The sequence below is a fragment of the Bufo bufo genome, chromosome 6, assembly GCF_905171765.1.
Source record: "Bufo bufo chromosome 6, aBufBuf1.1, whole genome shotgun sequence".
In the NCBI taxonomy this organism is placed as follows: Eukaryota; Metazoa; Chordata; class Amphibia; order Anura; family Bufonidae; genus Bufo; species Bufo bufo.
In genome coordinates, this window is record NC_053394.1 from 179527195 (window position 1) to 179550103 (window position 22909).

General features: G+C 45.4%; 1 protein-coding gene across 2 annotated transcripts in view; it reads left to right on the forward strand.

Annotated features, from left to right (window-relative positions):
* The window catches only part of LOC121004438 (zinc finger protein 2-like), a 53689-nt gene that overhangs the window by 25275 nt on the left and 5505 nt on the right, over positions 1-22909 (forward strand). For both annotated transcript variants that reach the window (XM_040436651.1, XM_040436652.1), the window contains 2 exons: positions 13454-13639; positions 13780-13900. In XM_040436651.1, the coding sequence (XP_040292585.1) occupies positions 13454-13639; positions 13780-13900 (307 nt within the window). The remainder of the gene's footprint in view (positions 1-13453; positions 13640-13779; positions 13901-22909) is intronic.

Sequence of the window (22909 nt, forward strand, 5' to 3'; positions counted from 1 at the left end):
CCCCCCAATCGGGCTGCAGTACACTGCTGCCAAAGAGAATCTGTGCTCCCAACATCCACAGTCACCTCAATAGAAGAGCCTCTGGGGATCCTACACGAGGTAAACCCCATACAAGCCGCCTCCGACAACCGCCAGGGGTACCGCCAGGTGGTACACATGGAGGGGAAGAATATACAAGGATTACGTGACTCTGGGGCCACGTTAACCCTGGTTCAAAATCATTTGGTGCCTAAGCACACCCTCAACGGAGACTGTGTAGCTGTACGGGTGGCAGGGGGAGCAATTTACAAAGTTCCCACTGCCAAGGTGCATTTGAATTGGGGGGCAGGGCATGGAAACGTGGAGGTGGGAATTATGCAGGATTTGCCCGCTGATGTTATTTTGGGCTACGACTTGGGGGAGCTCACCTCTGCTTTTGTCCCTCAACCAACTATCCAAGAGGCCTATCCGGTTGTTACCCGGCAGCAAGCACGCACCACGGCTCCATCCGATCACTCTGAGGCTCAGGTAAACAATATGCCACACACCCCTCCTATTCTCCCCTGGGATGCCCCCCTGGAATTTGGAAGTGAGGTGGCCCTAGATCCCTCCCTGCAGGTATATAAAGATAGGATAAATAAGGACCAAGGAGGGTTGGAGGGAGAGAGATATGCTTGGGACAAAGGTCTCATATACCGCTATGCAGAGAAGGTAGTAGCAGGGTCCATACCCGTGCCCACTAAGCAGTTAGTGGTACCCCGAAAGTATAGACAAGAGTTGCTGCGCATCGCGCACGCTATACCATTATCAGGGCATTTAGGAATCAGCCGAACGAAACATCGGCTGACGCAGAACTTCTTCTGGCCAGGTATCTCAAAGGATATTAGACAATACTGTCAAACGTGCGATACCTGCCAGAGGGTAGGAAAGAGAGGGGATCGCTATAAAGCCAAACTCAGATCCCTGCCCATAATTGAAGAACCCTTCAGTCGAGTAGCTGTAGACATAATAGGACCCCTAGCGAAACCCAGTCCCTGCGGCAAGAAATACATCTTGACCGCAGTGGACTACGCCACTAGATACCCAGAGGCAGTGGCGTTGACCAACGTACATGCAGAGACTATAGCCGATGCCCTTATGCGAATATTCTCCCGTATGGGATTTCCCCAGGAGATTATTTCGGATAGGGGCACCCAGTTCACTGCAGAGGTCACCCACCAACTCTGGAAAGTGTGTGGGGTGAAACCGATCTTAAACTCCGCCTACCACCCCCAGTCCAACGGGCTCTGTGAACGGTTTAACGGAACACTTAAACAGATGATCCGCACGTTCATAGACACTCAAAAAGACTGGGAACGGTTTTTGCCCCACTTGCTCTTTGCCTATAGGGAAGTACCCCAAGAATCCACGGGATTCTCCCCTTTTGAATTATTGTTCGGGAGGAGAGTGAGGGGTCCCTTAGACCTTATCAGAGAACACTGGGAGGGAGGGGTAACTACGAATGGTACCCATATTGTCCCATACGTGCTGGAGTTTAGGAAACGCTTGGAGGCTCTGACCCAGACGGTACGTACTAACCTCCAAGCGGCCCAACAACGACAGCGCAGATGGTACGATAAGGGGGCCAGGGACCGCAGCTTTCAGGTCGGGCAGAAGGTGTTAATCCTACAGCCAGTCCCTAATGACAAGCTGCAGGCCTCCTGGCAGGGCCCATACAAGGTGGTGGAGCAAATCTGCGATACCACCTATGTGATCGGCCCGTGCGCTGGAGCAGGGGGCAGACGCATGCTCCATGTGAACATGCTGAAGCCCTACTACGAGCGCATAGAAGAGGTGACCGCTATTTGCGCCTCTGTGGCAGAGGACTTTGACAATTTACCTCTCCCAGACCTCCTAGAGAAAGAGGGCCAGAAAGAGGACCTGGAAGAGGTTCAGTTAGGTGAACGGCTGAGTCCCCAGGAAAGGGCGCAGGCTCATAGTCTAATAAGGGAAAAAGGAACCACTTTTTCTAATCTCCCCGGGTACACCCCGTTAGCCACCCACAGAGTAGAAACACCAGGGCAGACGCCCCTCTGCCAACCTCCTTACCGCATACCTGAATCCGTAAAGGATAATATGCGCAAGGAAATAGAAGAAATGCTACAACTAGGAGTCATAGAGCACTCTGAAAGCCCTTGGACCTCCCCAGTAGTTCTGGTGCCGAAGCGGGATGGGACTACCCGCTTCTGCGTAGACTACCGGAGGCTTAATGATAAGACCGTATCCGATGCCTACCCTATGCCCCGGATAGACGAGCTCCTGGACAAAATGGCCAGGGGCCAATACCTCACCACAATAGATCTTTGTAAGGGGTATTGGCAGATTCCCCTAGCCGAAGACGCCATCCCTAAGTCGGCATTTGTCACCCCGTTTGGCCTGTACCAGTTTAAGGTCATGCCATTCGGGATGAAAAACGCTCCGGCTACTTTTCAGAGGATGGTGGATCGGCTATTGGATGGGTTCCAGGAGTACACTTGCGCCTATCTAGATGATATAGCGATCTTCAGCCACTCCTGGACTGAACACCTGACCCACATAGGAGCCGTACTAGACCGTATTAGGGAGGCAGGATTAACTCTGAAACCCAGTAAGTGCCATATAGGGATGGCAGAAGTCCAATACCTAGGACACCGGGTAGGGAGCGGCCAACAAAAACCCGAACCGGCTAAGGTAGAGGCTGTAGCCAAATGGCCAACCCCTCGTACCAAAACTCAAGTACTGGCATTCCTAGGTACCGCAGGATACTACCGTAAATTTGTACCCAACTACAGTACCCTGGCCAAACCCCTCACCGATTTGACCCTCAAGAATCTCCCTAAGATAGTAGTCTGGACCCCAGAGTGTGAGCAGGCATTCCAGCAACTAAAAACGGCTCTTGTGAATTCCCCTGTACTTGCCGCCCCTGATCCAACTAAACGCTTTCTCGTCCACACAGACGCTTCTATGTTTGGATTGGGGGCAGTTCTGAGCCAAGTCGGAGAAGATGGCGGCGAGCATCCAGTGGCTTACTTAAGCAGAAAACTTTTACCCCGGGAAGTAAGATACGCCGCCATAGAAAAAGAATGCCTGGCCGTGGTGTGGGCCCTTAAAAAGCTGCAGCCCTATTTGTATGGACACCCCTTTTCCTTACTCACAGATCACAACCCGTTGGTGTGGCTGAACAGGGTGTCAGGAGACAATGCCCGGCTGCTGCGCTGGAGTTTGGCGCTGCAGCCTTTTGACTTTACTATCCACTACCGCCCTGGGAAGCAAAATGGCAACGCCGACGGGTTATCCAGACAAACTGAACTTGAAAAGTGATCTGTGAGCGCTCCTCCGGACATCCCCAAGCCGATCCGTTGGGATCAGACTGTGTATGCCGGGTTAGTTCTGGGGGAGCATTGTGGCAAACCGAGCCACTTACAGAATGTCTTTCTTGTCTGTACCTCTTCACCTCCCCCCTTTTCCTGTCCCATTGTTTCCCCAGCAGGGTGTTGTCTCAGCCCTTGCTATTGTTTGACCCCACTTTTCCTTGTACCATAGTAATCTATGTATTGTATGTAAATGAGGCTGTTGGCAGTTTGAAACCAGGTGCGCATGCCTAGTAAAGTCAGTTGATTCCCAAACTGTGTGTCGTCCAGTCACTGGGGAAATTGTCTCTTGGATATTGACCTGCTTCTTCAGCTACACAGGGATTTAAATGAAGATATTAAGGGTATACCGTGAAGCTCCGCAACAATGGTTATTTAATCTGCCCTTGATATCACACGTAGTCTCCCCTACATAGAGCAAGTGTCATGGGCACCATAATACATATACTACCCACGACGAATCACAAGTCAAGTATTCTTTAATATCAAATCATTTCCCTGTCTGTGGATGCGTGAATTCCCTACCCTTCTGCAGATACTTGCAATTCACACATCGCAGACATGGGTAACAACCTGTCCTCTTAGTTTTAAATAAAGTCTGTTGCACTTGTTTTTTTATGACCCTCTACCTCTGTTCTAACAATCCTATCTTTGATGTTTCTGGAGCGTTTGTACGTCATCAAAGGCGGTGCAGCGAAGCCCGAAATCGCAGGGAATCCGCTCCTCAATGCACCCCAATGTGAACGCACAATACGCTCCATCCACTGCCGGACTTAGCTCATTAAATGTCGTTACAAATGGTATCCTCTCCATATTTAGTTTCGTTTTAACTTTTAACAAAGTATCACGAGTTATTTGGTCAGCTTTAATCCTATTCTCCTGGATAACCTTTTTAGGGTAACCTCTTTTTTCAAATGAGTTTTCCAATTTTTTTAAAGCACCTTCCGCATGTTCCTCATTGTCTACAATTCTTTTTACTCTCAACATTTGGCCATAAGGTAATGACCTGATCGTTTTTCGTGGGTGTCCACTCGAAAAATGTAAAATCGTAGACAATGAGGAACATGCGGAAGGTGCTTTAAAGAGGACCTTTCACTAGAATAAAACATCTAAACTAACTATACAGACATGTAGAGCGGCGCCCAGGGATCTCCCTGCACTTACTGTTATCCCTGGGCCCCGCTCCGTTCTCCCGGTATAGGCTCCGGTATCTTCATAGTTAGGCTCCACCCAGGGGATCCTGCCAGCGTCTCCTTCTCCCAGGCTGTAGCGCTGGCCAATCGGAGCGCTCAGCTCATAGCCTGAGAGAAAAAAAAGCCTCTCAGGCTATGAGCTGAGCGCTGCGATTGGCCAGCGCTACAGCATGGGAGAATGAGACGCCGGCAAGTTCCCCTGGGTGGAGCCTAACTATGAAGATACCGGAGAATATACCGGGAGAACGGAGCGGCGCCCAGGTATAACAGTAAGTGCAGGGAGATCCCTGGGTGCCGCTCCACATGTCTGTATAGTTTAGATGTTTTATCCTAGTGAAAGGTCCTCTTTAAAAAAATTGGAAAACTCATTTGAAAAAAGAGGTTACCCTAAAAAGGTTATCCAGGAGAATAGGATTAAAGCTGACCAAATAACTCGTGATACTTTGTTAAAAGTTAAAACGAAACTAAATATGGAGAGGATACCATTTGTAACGACATTTAATGAGCTAAGTCCGGCAGTGGATGGAGCGTATTGTGCGTTCACATTGGGGTGCATTGAGGAGCGGATTCCCTGCGATTTCGGGCTTCGCTGCACCGCCTTTGATGTCGTACAAACGCTCCAGAAACATCAAAGATAGGATTGTTAGAACAGAGGTAGAGGGTTATAAAAAAAAAAAGTGCAACAGACTTTATTTAAAACTAAGAGGACAGGTTGTTACCCATGTCTGCGATGTGTGAATTGCAAGTATCTGCAGAAGGGTAGGGAATTCACGCATCCACAGACAGGGAAATGATTTGATATTAAAGAATACTTGACTTGTGATTCGTCGTGGGTAGTATATGTATTATGGTGCCCATGTCACTTGCTCTATGTAGGGGAGACTACGTGTGATATCAAGGCGAGATTAAATAACCATCGACAGTCTATCAGAGATAAAAGGAAAGATCTTCCTGTGGCTAAACATTTTTCGGAGAAACAGCATAAGGAACAGTATCTGAAATTCACAATTTTAGAAAGAATTAATGTTTTGAAAATAGGAGGGGATAGACTTACTCTTTTGAAGAAATGCGAATTAAAATGGATACATCGCCTTGGTACATTGAAACCCCATGGGTTAAATGTAGATTACCGTGTTACGGTGGGTATGAGATAGAGGGCATGGGCTCCCGTTGCATGATCTCCAGATGCATCATTACATTGAGTGTAGAGACCAGATATGAATTTTTGCATAGATAACAACATTTTTTTGTATTACAGATATATGGATTCATGGGACGAGAGAGGCGTCCTGCAAGGTGATCTAATAGTGCCAGTAATTCTTTTTGTGATATTTGACGTAGATGGTGTTTATACACAATGTCGCATGCGGGTATTGGCGGTAATTCACACCGACTTTCAAGCATTCGATAGTTTGTGGTGTAGCGTTACTGACATGGTGTGGATGAGTGACTGCGCATGAACCAGTAGGGCGGTGAGTTGCATTGTAGTATAGAGGTATAATTGCATGAATACAGCGAGTACGAGGATAAAAGATGATCTAAAAAAGGTGAAATTTTTTTATTTTTTTTTATGCTGCAGTGGCTTGATATGCACTCACATCACTGGATTTCTGTGCAGACTGGTCCACACTTGAGATATGACGCCTGATGGATGGTGTTCACACCATGCGTTTTTAAAAAAAACAGCAAGCTGGATGAATTGCATTGAATAGCAGAACGCGCCTCTCTGTCCTGATGAACTGATGAACTAACTATAGCCAAGGGATTTTATTGTGGTTTTAAAATGCACTTGAACCGTTTTGCAATATGTGATTGTTTATATCGATTTTTATGTGAAGGTGCACTTTGTTGGCACAAAGCACTTTATATAAAGACATTTATGGGGATATATACCAAGAACACAATATGAGAAGACACTTGAAATATTTGAATGGACTGAATTTTTCTAACAACACTTGACTTTGTATCAGCTGTTATTAATTGTAATTACTTGATTAAATAATTGTGTACACGTGTAATGAAAAGCTGGATATGTATATAGACACCAGCATGATTTTGGTCTGTGCACTTGGCTTGAGAAGGATCCCGGAAGGGGATTGAAACGTTGCCTATTTCGTGTCACATGTGTGAATAAAGACACTGCGTTTTTTTTTACAAGAAGAGTGCTGCGTTGATTTTTCATGGATATACATGCCTGATGTCAAGGGTGAGACGCGTGCACCTGATAAACTATAAAAGCAAGTTCTGCCGGAATATATATATATATATATAATATATATATATATATATATATATATATATATATTAACCTTAATAGGTTTAATACGGAGTAGCCTTCTACTCTGTAAAGTTCTTAGGGAATTTCCCTGATGAACAGTCTAAATCAGAAGAGATATAATGTACCGTATTGGATCTCTCTCTCTCTCTCTTTTCTTAAGTGTGTTCACCTCCGGAGTACTGTTTTATTACTATCACTGGTGCTTGGTGGGGGTGTGAACCTTTTATCTTCTCAGGTTTCTTGTCCCGGATGGAAGGTCTCTGGTCACATGGGGTGCCGTCATGGGTATCGAGAAAACCAATTACCGGTAAGCAATGTTGTTTTGTCATTACACTGCACCACTGAAACCGAGACGATGGGCAGTGTAATGAACAGGAAGCAGTGCTCACATGGAGCGCCTCCTCCTCTTCAAACAGCTGATTAGTGGGGGTGCCAGGTGTTGGACTGCTGCCGATCAGATATTGATGACCTATATCCTGACAATAGGTCATCAATATGTATGGCCTGCACAAGCCTTGTAACATTTTTTTTTGGGTAGTATAAGAAAAAAAACTGTTCCATTATTTTTGTGTTGTTCACGGACTGCCTTAACCCCTTCACGCATTTGGATGTAACTGTACGTCCAAATCGCAAGTAACTTACTGCATTTGGACGTACAGTGACGTCCAATCTGCTTACCGGCGCTGTGACACTATAAAGTGTTACAGTCCCGGAGTCTCCGCTCTCCCCGAGAGCAGAGACACGGGGAAGCCGGCAAGGGACCAATGAGAGTGGTCCCTTGCCAGCAAGCGTTTTGATTGGTTAGTCTGCAGAGAATAGCCAATCGGAGCGCTTCATTGAGAAAATGCCGATGAAATCAGGCATGTCTGCCACTGTTCCCCTGATGAGTACAGGCCCCCCATATGCTGCCATTGCCCCCCATATACCTCCTGATGCCCCCTTCTGCTCTGTGCATTGGCGGCGGCTCGGGAACGGAGCTGCCACCATCAGCAGAGAGTGTCAGTTGTAACTTACAGCTGGCACGGGCGAAATTGGTGCTGGCACTGATCTCGGCCGTTTAACCCCAGAGATGCCGCGGTCAGTAGCCGCCCGCGGCATCAATGGGGTTGAGAGGAAGCTCCCTCTTTCTTTTATCGGGCCGCTGCTGCGATGACAGCGGCCCAGTAATTTCCATGGCAACCGGACGCCCTGTGATGGCGTCCGGGCTGCCATGTACCAAAGGGCTTGTTCACACGACCGTGTGAAGCCCCTGCCCGTGCTGTGGACTGCAAATTGCGGTCCGCAATGCACGGGCACTGACCGTGGCCCAGCCACATGGGGATCGCGGACCCTTTCACTTGAACGGAACCCCAGGAAGCACTCCGTAGTGTTCCGTTCCATGCTTCTGTTCCGCATCCGTGATGCGAAATGCACACGGAACAGTGCCCGTGTATTGTGGATCCGCAAATGCGTTCCGCAATACGGCAACGGGCAGCACACGTTCGTGTGAATGAGCCCTAAGGCTGATCAGAAGTGTAGCACGACTATACAGTGCATTGCAATAGATGAATATTGCAATGCACTGCATAGCCATCAGGCCCACTGGATCTTCAAGATCCAAATAGGTCTTGATTTAAAAAAAAAGTGTAAAGAAAATAAATAAAAAATTTAAATAAAAATAAAATAAAAATTGTCTTCTCAAATCCGTTCATTTATATTTCATAAAAAAATGAAAAAATAATAAACTACACATATTTGGTATCACCGTGTCCGTAACGACCTGATCTGTAAAAGTATCATGTTACTAATTCCACGCGATGAACGCCATAAAAAATTAATGTAATAAACAATGACGGAATTGCTGTTTTTGTCACCTCAACTCCGCCAAAAAATAAACAAGTGATCAAAAAGTCGTATATACCCCAAAATCATACTAATAAAAACTACAGCCAGTCCCGCAAAAAAACAAGCCCCCCACACAGCTACATTGGTGAAAAATTAAAATGTTATGGACTTTAGTATATGATAATGCAAAATAGCATTTAATTGTAACATAAAAGTGATTTTATGCTGAAAAAGTAGTAAAACATAAAAAAAACTATATAAATTTCGTATCCCCATCAACCTACAGAATAAAATTATTATATCCTATTTACTGCAAGAGGGACCCCATAAAAAACACTGACAGAATTGCCATTTTTGCCCACTTCAGCTTCACAATTTTTTTTAATAAAAAGTGATCAAAAAGACCCTAAAATAATACCAAATGATACCAACAAAAACTACAGCCCGTCCTGCAAAAGAAAACAAGCCCCCACACACAGCTAGATTGGTGAAAAAATAAAAATGTTATGGCCCCTAAAAACAATTTCAAAATACTGCATGTTTGAAAATCCTGATGCCGCTCCTTCCCTTCTAAATGCTGCCGTGCCCCCAAACAGCAGCGGATTACGACCCCATGTATGTTGTTGCCCTATTCAGAGAAAAAATGCATAAAAAATTGTGGGGTGCATTTTCTCCTGTGAAAATAAAAAACTAATTTGGGGCTATAGCAACATTATATTGGAAATAAAAGTTCATTTTTCATCTTCACAGCCATATGTTTCTAAATTCTATAAAACGCTTGTTGGGTCAAAACATTCACTTAACCCCTAGATTTATACCTTGAGGGGTGTAGTTTCCAAAATGGGCTCACTTTTTGGGGTTTTCTTTCTAGGGGTACCTCAGGGTCTCTTCAAATGTGACATTGCACCTGAAAACCTTTCCTTCTGCGCCTTGCTGTGTGGCCGTACAGCAGTTTACGACCACATATGGGACGTTTCTGTAAACCGCAGAATCGGGGTAATATTTCCCCTCAATTTGCTTTAATTCTTGTGGAACAACTAAAGGGTTAACACAGTTTGTAAAATCAGTTTTGAATAACTTGAGGGGTGTAGTTTCTAAAATGGGGTCATTTATGGGTGGTTTCTACTATGTAAGTCCCACAAAGTGGCTTCATAACTGAACTAGTCCTTAAAAAAGTTGGTTTTGGCAATTTTCTTAAAAATTTGCTTCTAAACTTCTAAGCCGTCTAACTTCTTAAAAAAAATTGCCATTCAAGGTACTTTCACTCTAGCGGCAAGCTGTTTCGGCGGGTGAACAGCCTGTCGGATCTGTCCTGCCGCTAGTTCACGTGCGCTTCCGGAATGCCGCTCCGTCCCCATTGCATGCAGTTCTTTTAGTCCGGCCTCCGCTGGCCGTGCGATGCCGTGTTGCCGCTGGAATTTCGCCCTCGCCCCATTATAGTCAATGGGGACGGAGTGGCAGTCCGGGGGCACACGTGAACTAGCGGCAGAACCGATCCGACAGGCTGTTCACTCGCCGAAACAGCCTATCGGAGTCCCCTGCCGCTAGTGTGAAACTAGCCTCACAAAATGATGCCAACATAAAGTAGACATATGGGAAATGTAAAGTAATAACTATTTTATAAAGTATCACTATCTGTCTTAAAAGCGGAGAAATTCTAATTTTGAAAATAGTGAATTTTTCCAAATTTTATGCAACTTTTGGATTTTTTTATGCATAAAGGTAAAACGTATCAACTTAAATTTACCACTAACATGAAGTATGATGTGTCACGAAAACAATTTCAGAATTGCTTGGATAAGTAAAAGCGTTCTAAAGTTATTACCAGATAAACTGACATGTCCGATTTGAAAAATGGAGCTCCAGCATTTGGTCCAAACTGGCTGTTGCGTGAATGGGTTAAATAACTATCTTTTATTGTATGCCTTGTGGAGAATAAATGTTTAGTTACTCTTTAATATTACTTCTACTAAACTTTGCATTCCTATATTAGTGCTTTTTTTTTTTTTTTATTATTAACCCCTTACTGCCATCGCCAGTTTTCGCCAATTTATAACATGGCAATTGAAATGTGTAATGCATTGAAAATAATATATTAACATTTCTGGGATGGGGTGGAAAAGCAGGTTCTCTGTTTGCATAGACACATGGCTGTAGTTAACCGGTTTAATCCCTTCCCTGTTCCTGACACATACCATCCATGTACAGTATAACGTGCTGATCAGGCAGGCACAGAAGCTGTGCTTGCCCAGTCAGTGGCAGGCTCCCGACTGTTACTGCCAGCATCAGTGAAAACTCTGATGCTGGTGGATTAAAGGGGTTTTCACAGTATGAACATGCAGTAATGGTTTTAGATGTTTGGTCATGAAATCTCTTGTAACAGAAAAGTTTTCCTAATTTTCAGTTTTTCCTTACAGTGGCGGAAATAATTATTTGACCCCTCACTGATTTTGTAAGTTTGTCCAATGACAAAGAAATGAAAAGTCTCAGAACAGTATCATTTCAATGGTAGGTTTATTGTAACAGTGGCAGATAGCACATCAAAAGGAAAATCGAAAAAATAACTTTAAATAAAAGATAGCAACTGATTTGCATTTCATTGAGTGAAATAAGTATTTGAACCCTCTAACAAAAAAAGACTTAATACTTGGTGGAAAAACCCTTGTTTGCAAGCACAGAGGTCAAACGTTTCTTGTAATTGATGACCAAGTTTGCGCACATTTTAGGAGGAATGTTGGTCCACTCCTCTTTGCAGATCATCTCTAAATCCCTAAGGTTTCGAGGCTGTCTCTGTGCAACTCTGAGCTTGAGCTCCCTCCATAGGTTTTCGATTGGATTAAGGTCCGGAGACTGACTAGGCCACTCCATGACCTTAATGTGCTTCTTCTTGAGCCACTCCTTTGTTGCCTTTGCTGTATGTTTTGGGTCATTGTCGTGCTGGAACACCCATCCACGACCCATTTTCAGTTTCCTGGCAGAGGGAAGGAGGTTGTCGCTCAGGATTTCACGATACATGGCTCCGTCCATTTTCCCGTTTATGCGAATAAGTTGTCCTGTGCCCTTAGCAGAAAAACACCCCCAAAGCAAAATGTTTCCACCCCCATGCTTGACGGTGGGGACGGTGTTTTGGGGGTCATAGGCAGCATTTTTCTTCCTCCAAACACAGCGAGTTGAGTTAATGCCAAAGAGCTCTATTTTGGTCTCACCAGACCACAGCACCTTCTCCCAGTCACTCTCTGAATCATTCAGGTGTTCATTGGCAAACTTCAGACGGGCCTGCACATGTGCCTTCCTGAGCAGGGGGACCTTGCGAGCCCTGCAGGATTTTAATCCATTGCGGTGTAATGTGTTTCCAATGGTTTTCTTGGTGACTGTGGTCCCTGCTAATTTGAGGTCATTAACTAACTCCTCCCGTGTAGTTCTAGGATGCTTTTTCACCTTTCTCAGAACCATTGACACCCCACGAGGTGAGATCTTGCGTGGAGCCCCAGAGCGAGGTCGATTGATGGTCATTTTGTGCTCCTTCCATTTTCGAACAATCGCACCAACAGTTGTCACCTTCTCTCCCAGCTTCTTGCTAATGGTTTTGTAGCCCATTCCAGCCTTGTGCAGGTCTACAATTTTGTCTCTGACATCCTTGGACAGCTCTTTGGTCTTTCCCATGTTGGAGAGTTTGGAGTCTGCTTGATTGATTGATTCTGTGGACAGGTGTCTTTTATACAGGTGACTAGTTAAGACAGGTGTCCTTAATGAGGGTGACTAATTGAGTAGAAGTGTCTAACCACTCTGTGGGAGCCAGAACTCTTAATGGTTGGTAGGGGTTCAAATACTTATTTCACTCAATGAAATGCAAATCAGTTGCTATCTTTTATTTAAAGTTATTTTTTCGATTTTCCTTTTGATGCGCTATCTGCCACTGTTACAATAAACCTACCATTGAAATGATACTGTTCTGAGACTTTTCATTTCTTTGTCATTGGACAAACTTACAAAATCAGTGAGGGGTCAAATAATTATTTCCGCCACTGTATATATATTTTTTTTTTATGTAACTATTGTATCTGTCATCTAATTACACAAAAGAAAGATCTAAGGATAAGGTCCTCCAAATAGGTCATCATTATCAGATTAGCAGCGGTCCAACTCCCATCAGCCCAGCCGATCAACTGCTTGAAGGGGTTGCAACACTCACTCTTTTAAGTGAAGGGGACAAACATTTGCACCATCGCTACAAAGAAACTTTGAAGAGGAGGCAGCACGAGCGCCGCAGGCCCGTCGCCCAGTCAAACAGCTGATTTTCAGAGGTTCTGGTGTTGATCTGATATTGATAACTTATCTGGATGATATGTTATCAATATTACACCACTACACAACCCCTTTTAAAGTACTGGGAAATACACTTAAATAAATGTCACAGTCCATAATACTCTGCATAAGCCCTTTAATGTTGATGATTTATCATCAGGATAAGCCTTAAGTATCTGATCAGTGAGAGTGTGCCGCCACCACACACACCCACCCCACTTCCCGATCTGCAGCTCTGTCTGTTTCTCTACTGAAGTGTATGGGAGCAGAGCTGCAGTAATCAGTGCACTCTACTACAGAAATGGAACAACGTCTGGCATCATAGCTACTGCAAAAAGGTTGATTGGTGGGAGTGCGGGAAGTTGGACCCGTGCCAGTTAGATATCAATGGCCTGTCGTGGCAATAGACCACCAATATTAAAGTACCATAAAACCTTTTAATGGAATCTGACGTGTATATATATATATACGTACTTGAATTTTAGGACTATGGGCCTGTAGGTAACTCCAGTGACCCAATGAAAGCCAACAGACATCCTTGTTCATCAAAAGGATGGGACAAGAGCCAGATCTCCATCACAGAGCCTCCATCTCGCTCACAGATTAAGAGAAACCAGGAGAAGACAATTCTAGAACTCACCAACAAGATCATTTTGCTGCTGACTGGAGAGGTGAGCGCTCCTGGGAATTTTGAGAGGTTAAAAAAAGTAACGTTAAAGCTATGGATACCTTTGGGGTGGCATGTTTTTATCGCATTCTACTCATTTCAGGCTAAAAATAATTATTTCAGTCTGTTATTATTATATGTCAGGTTTCTGTTCGGTGTCAGGATGTCACTGTCCATTTTTCCATGGAGGAGTGGGAGTATTTAGAAGAGCACAAGGACCTCTACAAGGAGGTTATGAAGACTCATCTAACCCTCAAATCACCGGGTAAGCGAATTCTATTTTTCCAAACTGGTGTCATCCAATGTGACCACAGGATACCTAGATCCACATATTATTATTTTTTCTTTACATTTCACCGTTTTTTTTTTTGTTTTTTTATCTCTGGATTGTGAATGTTACCATGTGTCCCAGGCTTTGCTTCATTGCAAAAGTTTTTATACCGCTTTCATGTTCAGAAATAAGTAAATGCACGTTTTCAAGGAATGAAACACCCTGCCTAAAATTAAACAGGTGTGGAAAAATACTGCAAAGTAAGGAAAACTTAAAAAAAAATAAAAAACATAAAAAAAAAGTGTTAATAAAAGTTCTATAGCTGCACGCCATCCCAGACACACTGGATGAAGTTGAGATCAGGGCTCTATGGGGGCCATACCATTACTTCCAGTCTCCGTTCTTCTTTTTGCTGAAAATAGTTCCTAATGACAGTGGCTGTATGTTTTGGGGTTATTGTCCTGCTGCAGAATACATTTGGAGCAAATCTGAGTGTTGCATGATGAATAGGTATGTGCCTGTATTTCTTAACACTGAGGACATGATTAATCCTGACCACGTTCAGAACAGTAGATGCAGTGATGGCCCAAGGAAACTTAGTACGTAGATGAAAGTCACATCATGGTTAATTCCCTTAAAAGTCAGGAATCAAGATATATATATATATATAGGTATATATATATATATATATATATATATAGGTTTACTTCTCTGTGGATAATGTCTACTTTTATATAGCATAAAGTAATTCCATCCTGTGCCCTTATATCAGTATTTGCCCCATGATATCAGTATATGGAGTGGTCTGTTCTATTACTGTAGTCCTTAAACCTCATCCCACCCTGCCTTGTGCTGTAAATGTCTGGTGTAGGGTTGGGCAATATAAAAAATATTCCCACATAACGATATTAACTATATTGCTCTTATACATTATAATGTCACCTTGATGCACCCATACAGTATACAGTAATATTTCCTTGTTGCCCCACCAAGAATAGTGTTCCCGTTCCCCCCGATCTTTTGAAGCAGAAGATCAGGCATGTGCCCTGCCTCTCCATTCATTCTTTATGGGAATGCTGGAAATGGCAGTGATCAGCTATCTACAATATACAAAATGGGATATGCTAGTGGAAAACCCTGATAAATGAGTTGTTCAGAGTGTGCCCATCATAAGTGCACACTGGAACATAGCAGCTGTTAAACAGCGTTGGGTCTCCTGGCTCCGGGGGTTTACAGCCAGTAGATTCTATTTCCTAGTGAGCTAACGGACCTGAGATGACGTTATGCACATGTGACAAGACTTTCCTGTGGGCAGAGCAATGCTCGGAAGTTTGTTAGATCGTGTGTTGGTTTCCCTGGTTTCTGGACAGCTGCTGGAGACATCTACACTGTGTGTGCATGGCCTACTTTTTGTAATGTGCTCTGGATGTTTTAGAAGTGGTCAGCACTGTCAAGTGTGACCACCCGTATGACACCACTAAAATACTGCGTTAATTAAAGGGGTTCTACAGTTTGTTTTAACTTATGATCTATCCTCTGGATAGATCATCAGCATCTGATCGGCGGGGGTCCGACACCCGGGACCACCGCCGATCAGCTGTTTGAGAAGGCAGCGGCGCTTCAGCAGTGCCGCAGCCTTTTCACTGTTTACCGCAGGGCAAGTGACGTCACGAATTGTATCAACTGGCCTTGGCGGGGCTAAGCTCCATTTAAGTGATACTAGTCGTGACGTCACTGGGCCTGCGGTAAACAGTGAGAAGGCCGCGACTCTGCTGGAGCGCCGCTGCCTTCTCAAACAGCTGATCGGCGGGGGTCCTGGGTGTCGGACCCCCACCGATGAGATGCTGATGATCTATCCAGAGGATTGATCATCAGTTAAAACAAACTGTAGAACCCCTTTAAAGGCCATGTACACCTTTTGGTGGAAGTTCTTTTTCATTATTGCATTGTACTCATTTTGAGCTAACAATAATTTTTTTTAATTGGTCTTTATTAAAAATTATGAGGCATTTTCCATTCACAGCTTTGAGTTTATCTACTAGCAGGATCTTTATTTTCTCTCTGCTTCATCAGGCACGGAGCTGACGGGCTCCTTATCTCTGACCTTATAAACACTCATTAAGGCTCCATTCTTATCTTACTGATAAGGGCTCATGCACACAAATGTATTTTCTTTCCATGACTGTTCTGTTTTTCTCTTTGTCCTATGACAGCACCAGGAGAGAGGATCCTCGCCCAGGACAGGAAACCCACAGATATTTAAGAAGGAGGGGCCTCTCCATTCCTCAGTGGTTTTCCTCTTCTGGGAGAGGATTTCCTGTCTGCGGGGAGTAGTTTCTCTCCAAGTTAACTCTCCTGCTTGTCTGGGGAGCGCTCCCTGAAGACTACGGAAGGGGTGGCATACCTGGAGCCTCCTGTGGATTACCCCTTTTTTTCTTCTTGCCTAACGCAATTACTGGGCACGGTCAGGCAGGGGATAGGAGCGCAGGTGTTTGCGGAGAAAATCGCCTTCCATCCGTAGTATCACAAGACCGCGGTGAGCAGGAAGCGAGATCTCACGATACTTCATCTCCTAGTGCGCCAGAGTGCGAGAGATTTGAATTTCCAGCCGGATTTAAAGACCAGACCAGATCCAAGGCGTACAGTGGACCTCTGACAGCATGGAAGACGCTGGAGAGGCACAGAAGGACCCGTCTAAACCTGCCCTTTTGGTATGGTTGGAGGGTATGTACGGCAGGGAGGTCTGTCCCCGCTTTTTGTTTTCCTTGACATGTGGGTTTATTATGGCATATTGTCTTTTAGGATAAACCCAGGAAGGTGTCAGCTAAGACAAAACATAAGGAATGTGGAATTTGTGGCAGCTATGATAACGAATGAGTGGAAGAATCCGGACAAACGTAGTTTTATTCCCTAGTCCGTTAAACGCAAATACCCCTTTGACGCAGCAGATTTAGTACACTGGGACCACGCACCGAAAATCGATGTGCCAATTGCTAAAGTTTCACGCAGATCATCTTTGCACTTGGATGATCTAGGGCAGCTTAAAGATGCAATGGACAGGAGAGCAGATCGCTTCCTAAGGCGAACATGGGAATCAGCAGGGGCTTCCCTTAAACCTAACATAGTAGTCACTTGTACTGCTAGGGCCCTTATTTTATGGGTTAAACAGCTAGAAGACCAGTTTAGAGATAAGACTCCTATAGACCAGTTATTAGAAGCCAGTTATTGCCAAAGCAGCTGACTTTCTTGCGGATACTTCCTCTGATGCAGTTAGACTGTCTGCTCGTTCATCTTCCCTGGCTAATTTAGCTCGTAGAGCCCTTGGCTTAAGAATTGGTCAGGGGACGTGCCGTCTAAAAATAGAATGTGTAATATTCCAAGTGAAGGAAAATACTTGTTCGGGTCTGCCTTAGACGATATTCTTGAGAAAGCAGGAGATAGGAGGAAAGGGTTTCCCTCTTCCTTTCGTAAGCAAGATCCTTCCTTTAGCCAGAATAGAAGATTCTCAGTTACAGAAAAGAGCCCGAGTAAGAGAGATTCCAAGTGGAAATTTTCTTCTTCCAAATCTAAAGGTTTCCTGTTCAGAAGCCGTAATTCCGTCACTGCCAAAAAAGACAACCCCCAATGACGCCAGGGTGGGAGGAAGACTTTTGGTTTTTCTCCCAGCCTGGTCAAAAATTACCAAGAGTACTTGGATTCTTCAGTCCCTGCAGGAAGGATTCAAACTGGAATTCAAGTGTCTTCCCCCAGAAACATTATTTTTTTTTAACAGAGGTAGGCCCGAGGGCTCGGGGGGCTCTAGAAAGAGAGGTAGAGAAGGTGCAATTATCTCTTGTCCTCCATCAGAAGAAGGTATGTGGTTCTACTCCAGCCTTTTTCTTGTAAAGAAACCAAATGGAGATGTCAGGACCATCATAAATTCAAAGGGATTAAACAAGTTCTTAGTGTACAGAAATTGCTAAATGGAGATAATGAAGTCAGTAGTGGACCTCCTATACAAGGACTGTTATATGGTTGTCCTGGACATCACGGACGCATATTATCATCTCCCAATATGCCCAGCTCCCCAGAAATTTTTAAGAGTGGCACTGAAGATACAGGTATGTCTGAGGCATTTTCAGTTCTAAGTGCTACCCTTGGCATCTCCATGGCGCTGCAGATCTTCACAAAGCTCGTAGCAGAAATGGCAGCCCATATAAGAGAAAAGGACGTCCTGTTTGTGCCATATCTGGACAATTTCCTGATCATAGCCCAGTCCAAACGGGCCTGTCTCACCCAGATGGAACAAGTGATCTACATCCTGTACTCTCTAGGGTGGATAATCAATGCAGAGAAATCCAGAATGGCTCCTCAGAAGGTTCAACAGTTCCTGGGCATATTACTGGACTCTGCATCTCAGAAATCTCTTCTGCCTCCAGAGAAAATCCAGAGAGTAAGGTCAGTAGTAGAGCAGCTTATTCAGAATCCTTCTCTGTCCATCAGGAAAGGCATGTCAGTTCTGGGAACTCTAACCTCCTGTATTCCGGTGGTTCTGTGGTTCTCTCTCCAGGAGCCTTCAATAGGAGATTTTCTAGATTTGGTCAGGAAAGGGAGAAGAGTTGGACAGCAAAATTTCAATTTCCAAACAGACATGCAGTTCCCTAAAATGGTGGTTGGATCCAGACAATCTTGTCCGGGGGGTCCCCTGGAGGATTGTGGACCCAATAGCAGTGACTACAGATGCCAGTCCAGTTGGCTGGGGAGCGCACGTCCAAGGCAGGGTTCTGCAGGGCCCTTGGGACGGATAGATTTATGCAGCTTCTAATGTAAAATAATTGATGGCGGTTATTCTAGCCTTGCAGGAGATCTTGCCCTTGCTCGAGAATCATCATCTAAAAGTTTTGTCAGACAATGGTACCGTTGTAGCTTATCTGAATCATCAGGGAGGGACCAGGTCCATAGAGTTAAAAAATGGCTACCCAGATTTTTTCCTTACTAGAAGGAAGAGTCCTGTCGTTGTTGGCCCTTCATGTCAGAGGAGTGGACAACCAACAGGCAGATTTTTTTTGTCGCCACAAACTATACCAGAGAGATTGGTCTCTGAATCAGGGGGTTTTCTCCCAGCTAGTACAGCTTTGGGGGGAACCATCGGTGGATCTCTTTGCTACAAGATCCAACAGGAAGGTGGAAATGGGTTTTTTACCACTTTCCAAGAGACTCTCCTTCGGCGGTGGATGCGTTTCTACAGCCGTGGGACCGGGGTCTTCTCTATGCATTCCCTCCTCTTCAGTTAATATCCAGGGTCCTCAAGAAGATAAGGGAGGAAAGGTCACTGCTAATGCATAGGGGATTGTCTGAATCCATTATTTCCACCTTGCTTAAAAGTAGGAAACCGGTGACCACCAGGATCTTTGCTAGAACCTGGGTGGCTTTTTTTGCTTTCCTGGGAATTGATCCTGTCCTACACTGTAGTCTCTATATTCCCAGAATTTTGCATTTTCTTCAGAAGGGTCTTTCCCTTAGTACTATAAAGGTCCAGCTTTCGGCTTTGAGTGTTTTGTTTGACGTTAGATTAGCTGCTCATCCTCTTATCATGAGATTTTGTAAAGCAATTGCAAGAGACATTCCGACTAGGATTTTACAAGTTCCTCCCTGGGACTTAAATCTAGTGTTGAAGAGTTTGATGAAGGGACCCTTTGAACCAATTTCTGAGATCTCTATCAGGATGTTGACTCTTAAATGTGCCTTTTTAGTAGCAATTATGTCAGCTAGAAGGATAGGGGAGATCCAGGCCTTGTTCATTAATCCCACATATTCCATTCAAGAGCATAGAATCGTCCGTAGACCAGAGCCAGCTTTTCCTCTCAAAGTAGTGTTCAGCTTCCATGGTCTCAGGAAGTAGTTCTTCCGTCCTTTGATACTGTAACAGACCGTTTCAGCAGACAAGGGGTTAAAATCCGTTTAGGCGATAAGCCCCTTTCTGAGAGACAGGCACAGCTACTGCAGGATACACCAAACTCCCGAACTGGATACAAAGTAGCACTCCAAACTGGAACCTCACGAATAGCTGCTAGCAGACAAACAGGAATCAGCTTACACTCCTGGCAATCAATCTCTAAACAGCATACAGCGGATCCCCCCAATAACGAGACAAGGCTCCGTGTTGAGGGTCAAGCAGTGGTCTGACTGTACTTCACGTACAGCCTCTTTTATTCATAAACCACAAACATAGTACTGCCCACAGGGGTTTGAAATACAACCAATCAGTAATTTACAACACATACAATGTAACTACAGCAACCAATCGTTCACACCCCCAGAGGACCAGAATGAAGACTGTGACATAGGACAGATACAACATATCCCCACAATGCATCATGGTTCCCTCCTCTCTGTCCCGGAGACAACCTGAGGAGCAATCCAATTATCTCTCAAGACAAAGAGAAGTCACCAATACACATGTGCAGACAATAGGACAGACATCACCCTTTAAACACACAATGGGACAATGGCACTATAGAAACACACCCAGCATTTCCTCCCAAGCTGACAAGTTACACTTATTATAAATTGTTAGAACTTTGTGAGTTTACATTGGCCATACATATAACTAACATCAATTTAAACAGTATAACTTGGGGACAAACCTATCCAAAATTCACTTGAATAGGTTCAGGGGTTTAAAAGTTAGTATATGGCCCATAATCCTGGGGCAAGAGGCCAGCAGCCAGGCCTCTCCAAAACCCAGTGGCGAGGTTGGTTTTGTCACACATCTCCCCCTTCCCCAGGGAAGACTAACCAGATACCTGACCTCACGCCGGTCGGTACCTGAGTTAGTCTGGCAGCCCACCCACAACCCAATACTGGACCTGTTGCATTTGGTAGCCTGTCTCTGTCCAGTGAGTCCACCAAGGTTATGTTGGAAGCTGGTACTCCCGGTCTCTGTGTTGCTCCCTGGCTTAGAGTCTGGTTGTTGGAGGGGGAGACCGACTGTCTCTACCCCCTGTGCTGTAGGTGCAGAGACCACGGTCCCATCTGCACTGTTGTGGGGGTTACTGTCTCCCCCTGGTGCATTAAGCTGCCGCTGGGGAGAGGGGGTAACGAGCTCCTCTCCCATACATACTTCCAGCCGCTGGGAAGGGCGACCGACCGTCTCCGCTCCCAATACAGTGTCCTGCTGCTGGGGAAAGGAGACTGGGCTCTCTATTCCCTGCTGGACACTCTGCCGCTGGGGAATGGAGACTGGGCTCCCAATTCCCAAAAAATCACTCTGCTGCTGGGGGGCAGGAACAACTACCTCTGCCCCCTGTAACTCAGCCTGCCGCTGGGGAGGGAGGACGCTGCTCTCCTCTCCCTGCATTTCACACTGCCTTCCCGGCATATCACTCTGCTGCTGGGGGGCAGGAACAACTACCTCTGCCCCCTGTAACTCAGCCTGCCGCTGGGGAGGGAGGACGCTGCTCTCCTCTCCCTGCACTTCACACTGCCGCTGGGGAATGGAGACTGGGCTCCCAATTCCCTGCAGGACCGGTGGAGAGACCTCGGTCCCATCTCTACCGGCCACCTGGGGTCCTTCCCAGTAACACTCTACAATATCTGCCCAGCTGAATGGGTCTGGATCTGGGTCTGTCACCTTACCGTCCTGCTGAGCCTTCTCAATGTAGTGGAAGAGATCTCGGTAGTCCTGCTCCAGTTCCCACTCCAGGGTTGCTAGGTGAGCCAGGTCTTGCTCTACCTCATGGGGGTCATCCCACTCATGCCTAGCCTCCCTCTCATAGAAAATGTCCTGAAGTCTGGACTGTGCAGGGCTCCCGAAGTCAGGCTCTGCAAAGGACTCCCATAACAAGCCAGGACCATCAAACGCCTCTCCCTCTGGCTTGTCATGTTCGGCTGTCCAGGGTATATACTGTGCCATATACCACCAAAGCGCCTGGTAGGCATCCTCCAGCCATACCCGGTGCTCTAGTTCCTTCACCCATTCCTCCAGGGGCTGCTCTCCCAGGAAGGGCATCCGCAGGGCCACTTGCTTCTGCAACCGCTGCTCTTCACTGGGGAGACTCTCACCCCGCTGGTATTGTACACTATCCAGGGCCTGGTACCAGATGCCTTTCCTTAATGCATCCCGGCCATCCAGGTCCTCCTCCTCGTATAACACTGCTGGTTCTATCCTGTTGCTTTTAGGGTCGCTGTACTGGGACATGCGTTGCCTTTAAATTGTAGAATCCAAAGAAATGGTGTCTCCTGTAGCTGTCCTTCTGGCTGTAGGAACGATCCCGCTGCTTGCCACCAATGTAACGGACCGTTTCAGCAGACAAGGGGTTAAAATCCGTTTAGGCGATATGCCCCTTTCTGAGAAACAGGCACAGCTACTGCAGGATACACCAAACTTCCGAACTGGATACAAAATAGCACTCCAAACTGGAACCTCACGAATAGCTGCTAGCAGACGAACAGGGATCAGCTTACACTTCTGGCAATCGGTCTTCTAACAGCATACAGTGAATCCCCCCAATAACGAGACAAGGCTCCGTGTTGAGGGTCAAGCAGTGGTCTGACTGTACTTCACGTACAGCCTCTTTTATTCATAAACCACAAACATAGTACTGCCCACAGGGGTTTGAAATACAACCAATAATTTACAACACATACAATGTAACTACAGCAACCAATCGTTCACACCCCCAGAGGACCAGAATGAAGACTGTGACATAGGACAGATACAACATATCCCCACAATGCATCATGGTTCCCTCCTCTCTGTCCCGGAGACAACCTGAGGAGCAATCCAATTATCTCTCAAGACAAAGAGAAGTCACCAATACACATGTGCAGACAATAGGACAGACATCACCCTTTAAACACACAATGGGACAATGGCACAATAGAAACACACCCAGCATTTCCTCCCAAGCTGACAAGTTACACTTATTATAAATTGTTACAACTTTGTGAGTTTACATTGGCCATACATATAACTAACATCAATTTAAACAGTATAACTTGGGGACAAACCTATCCAAAATT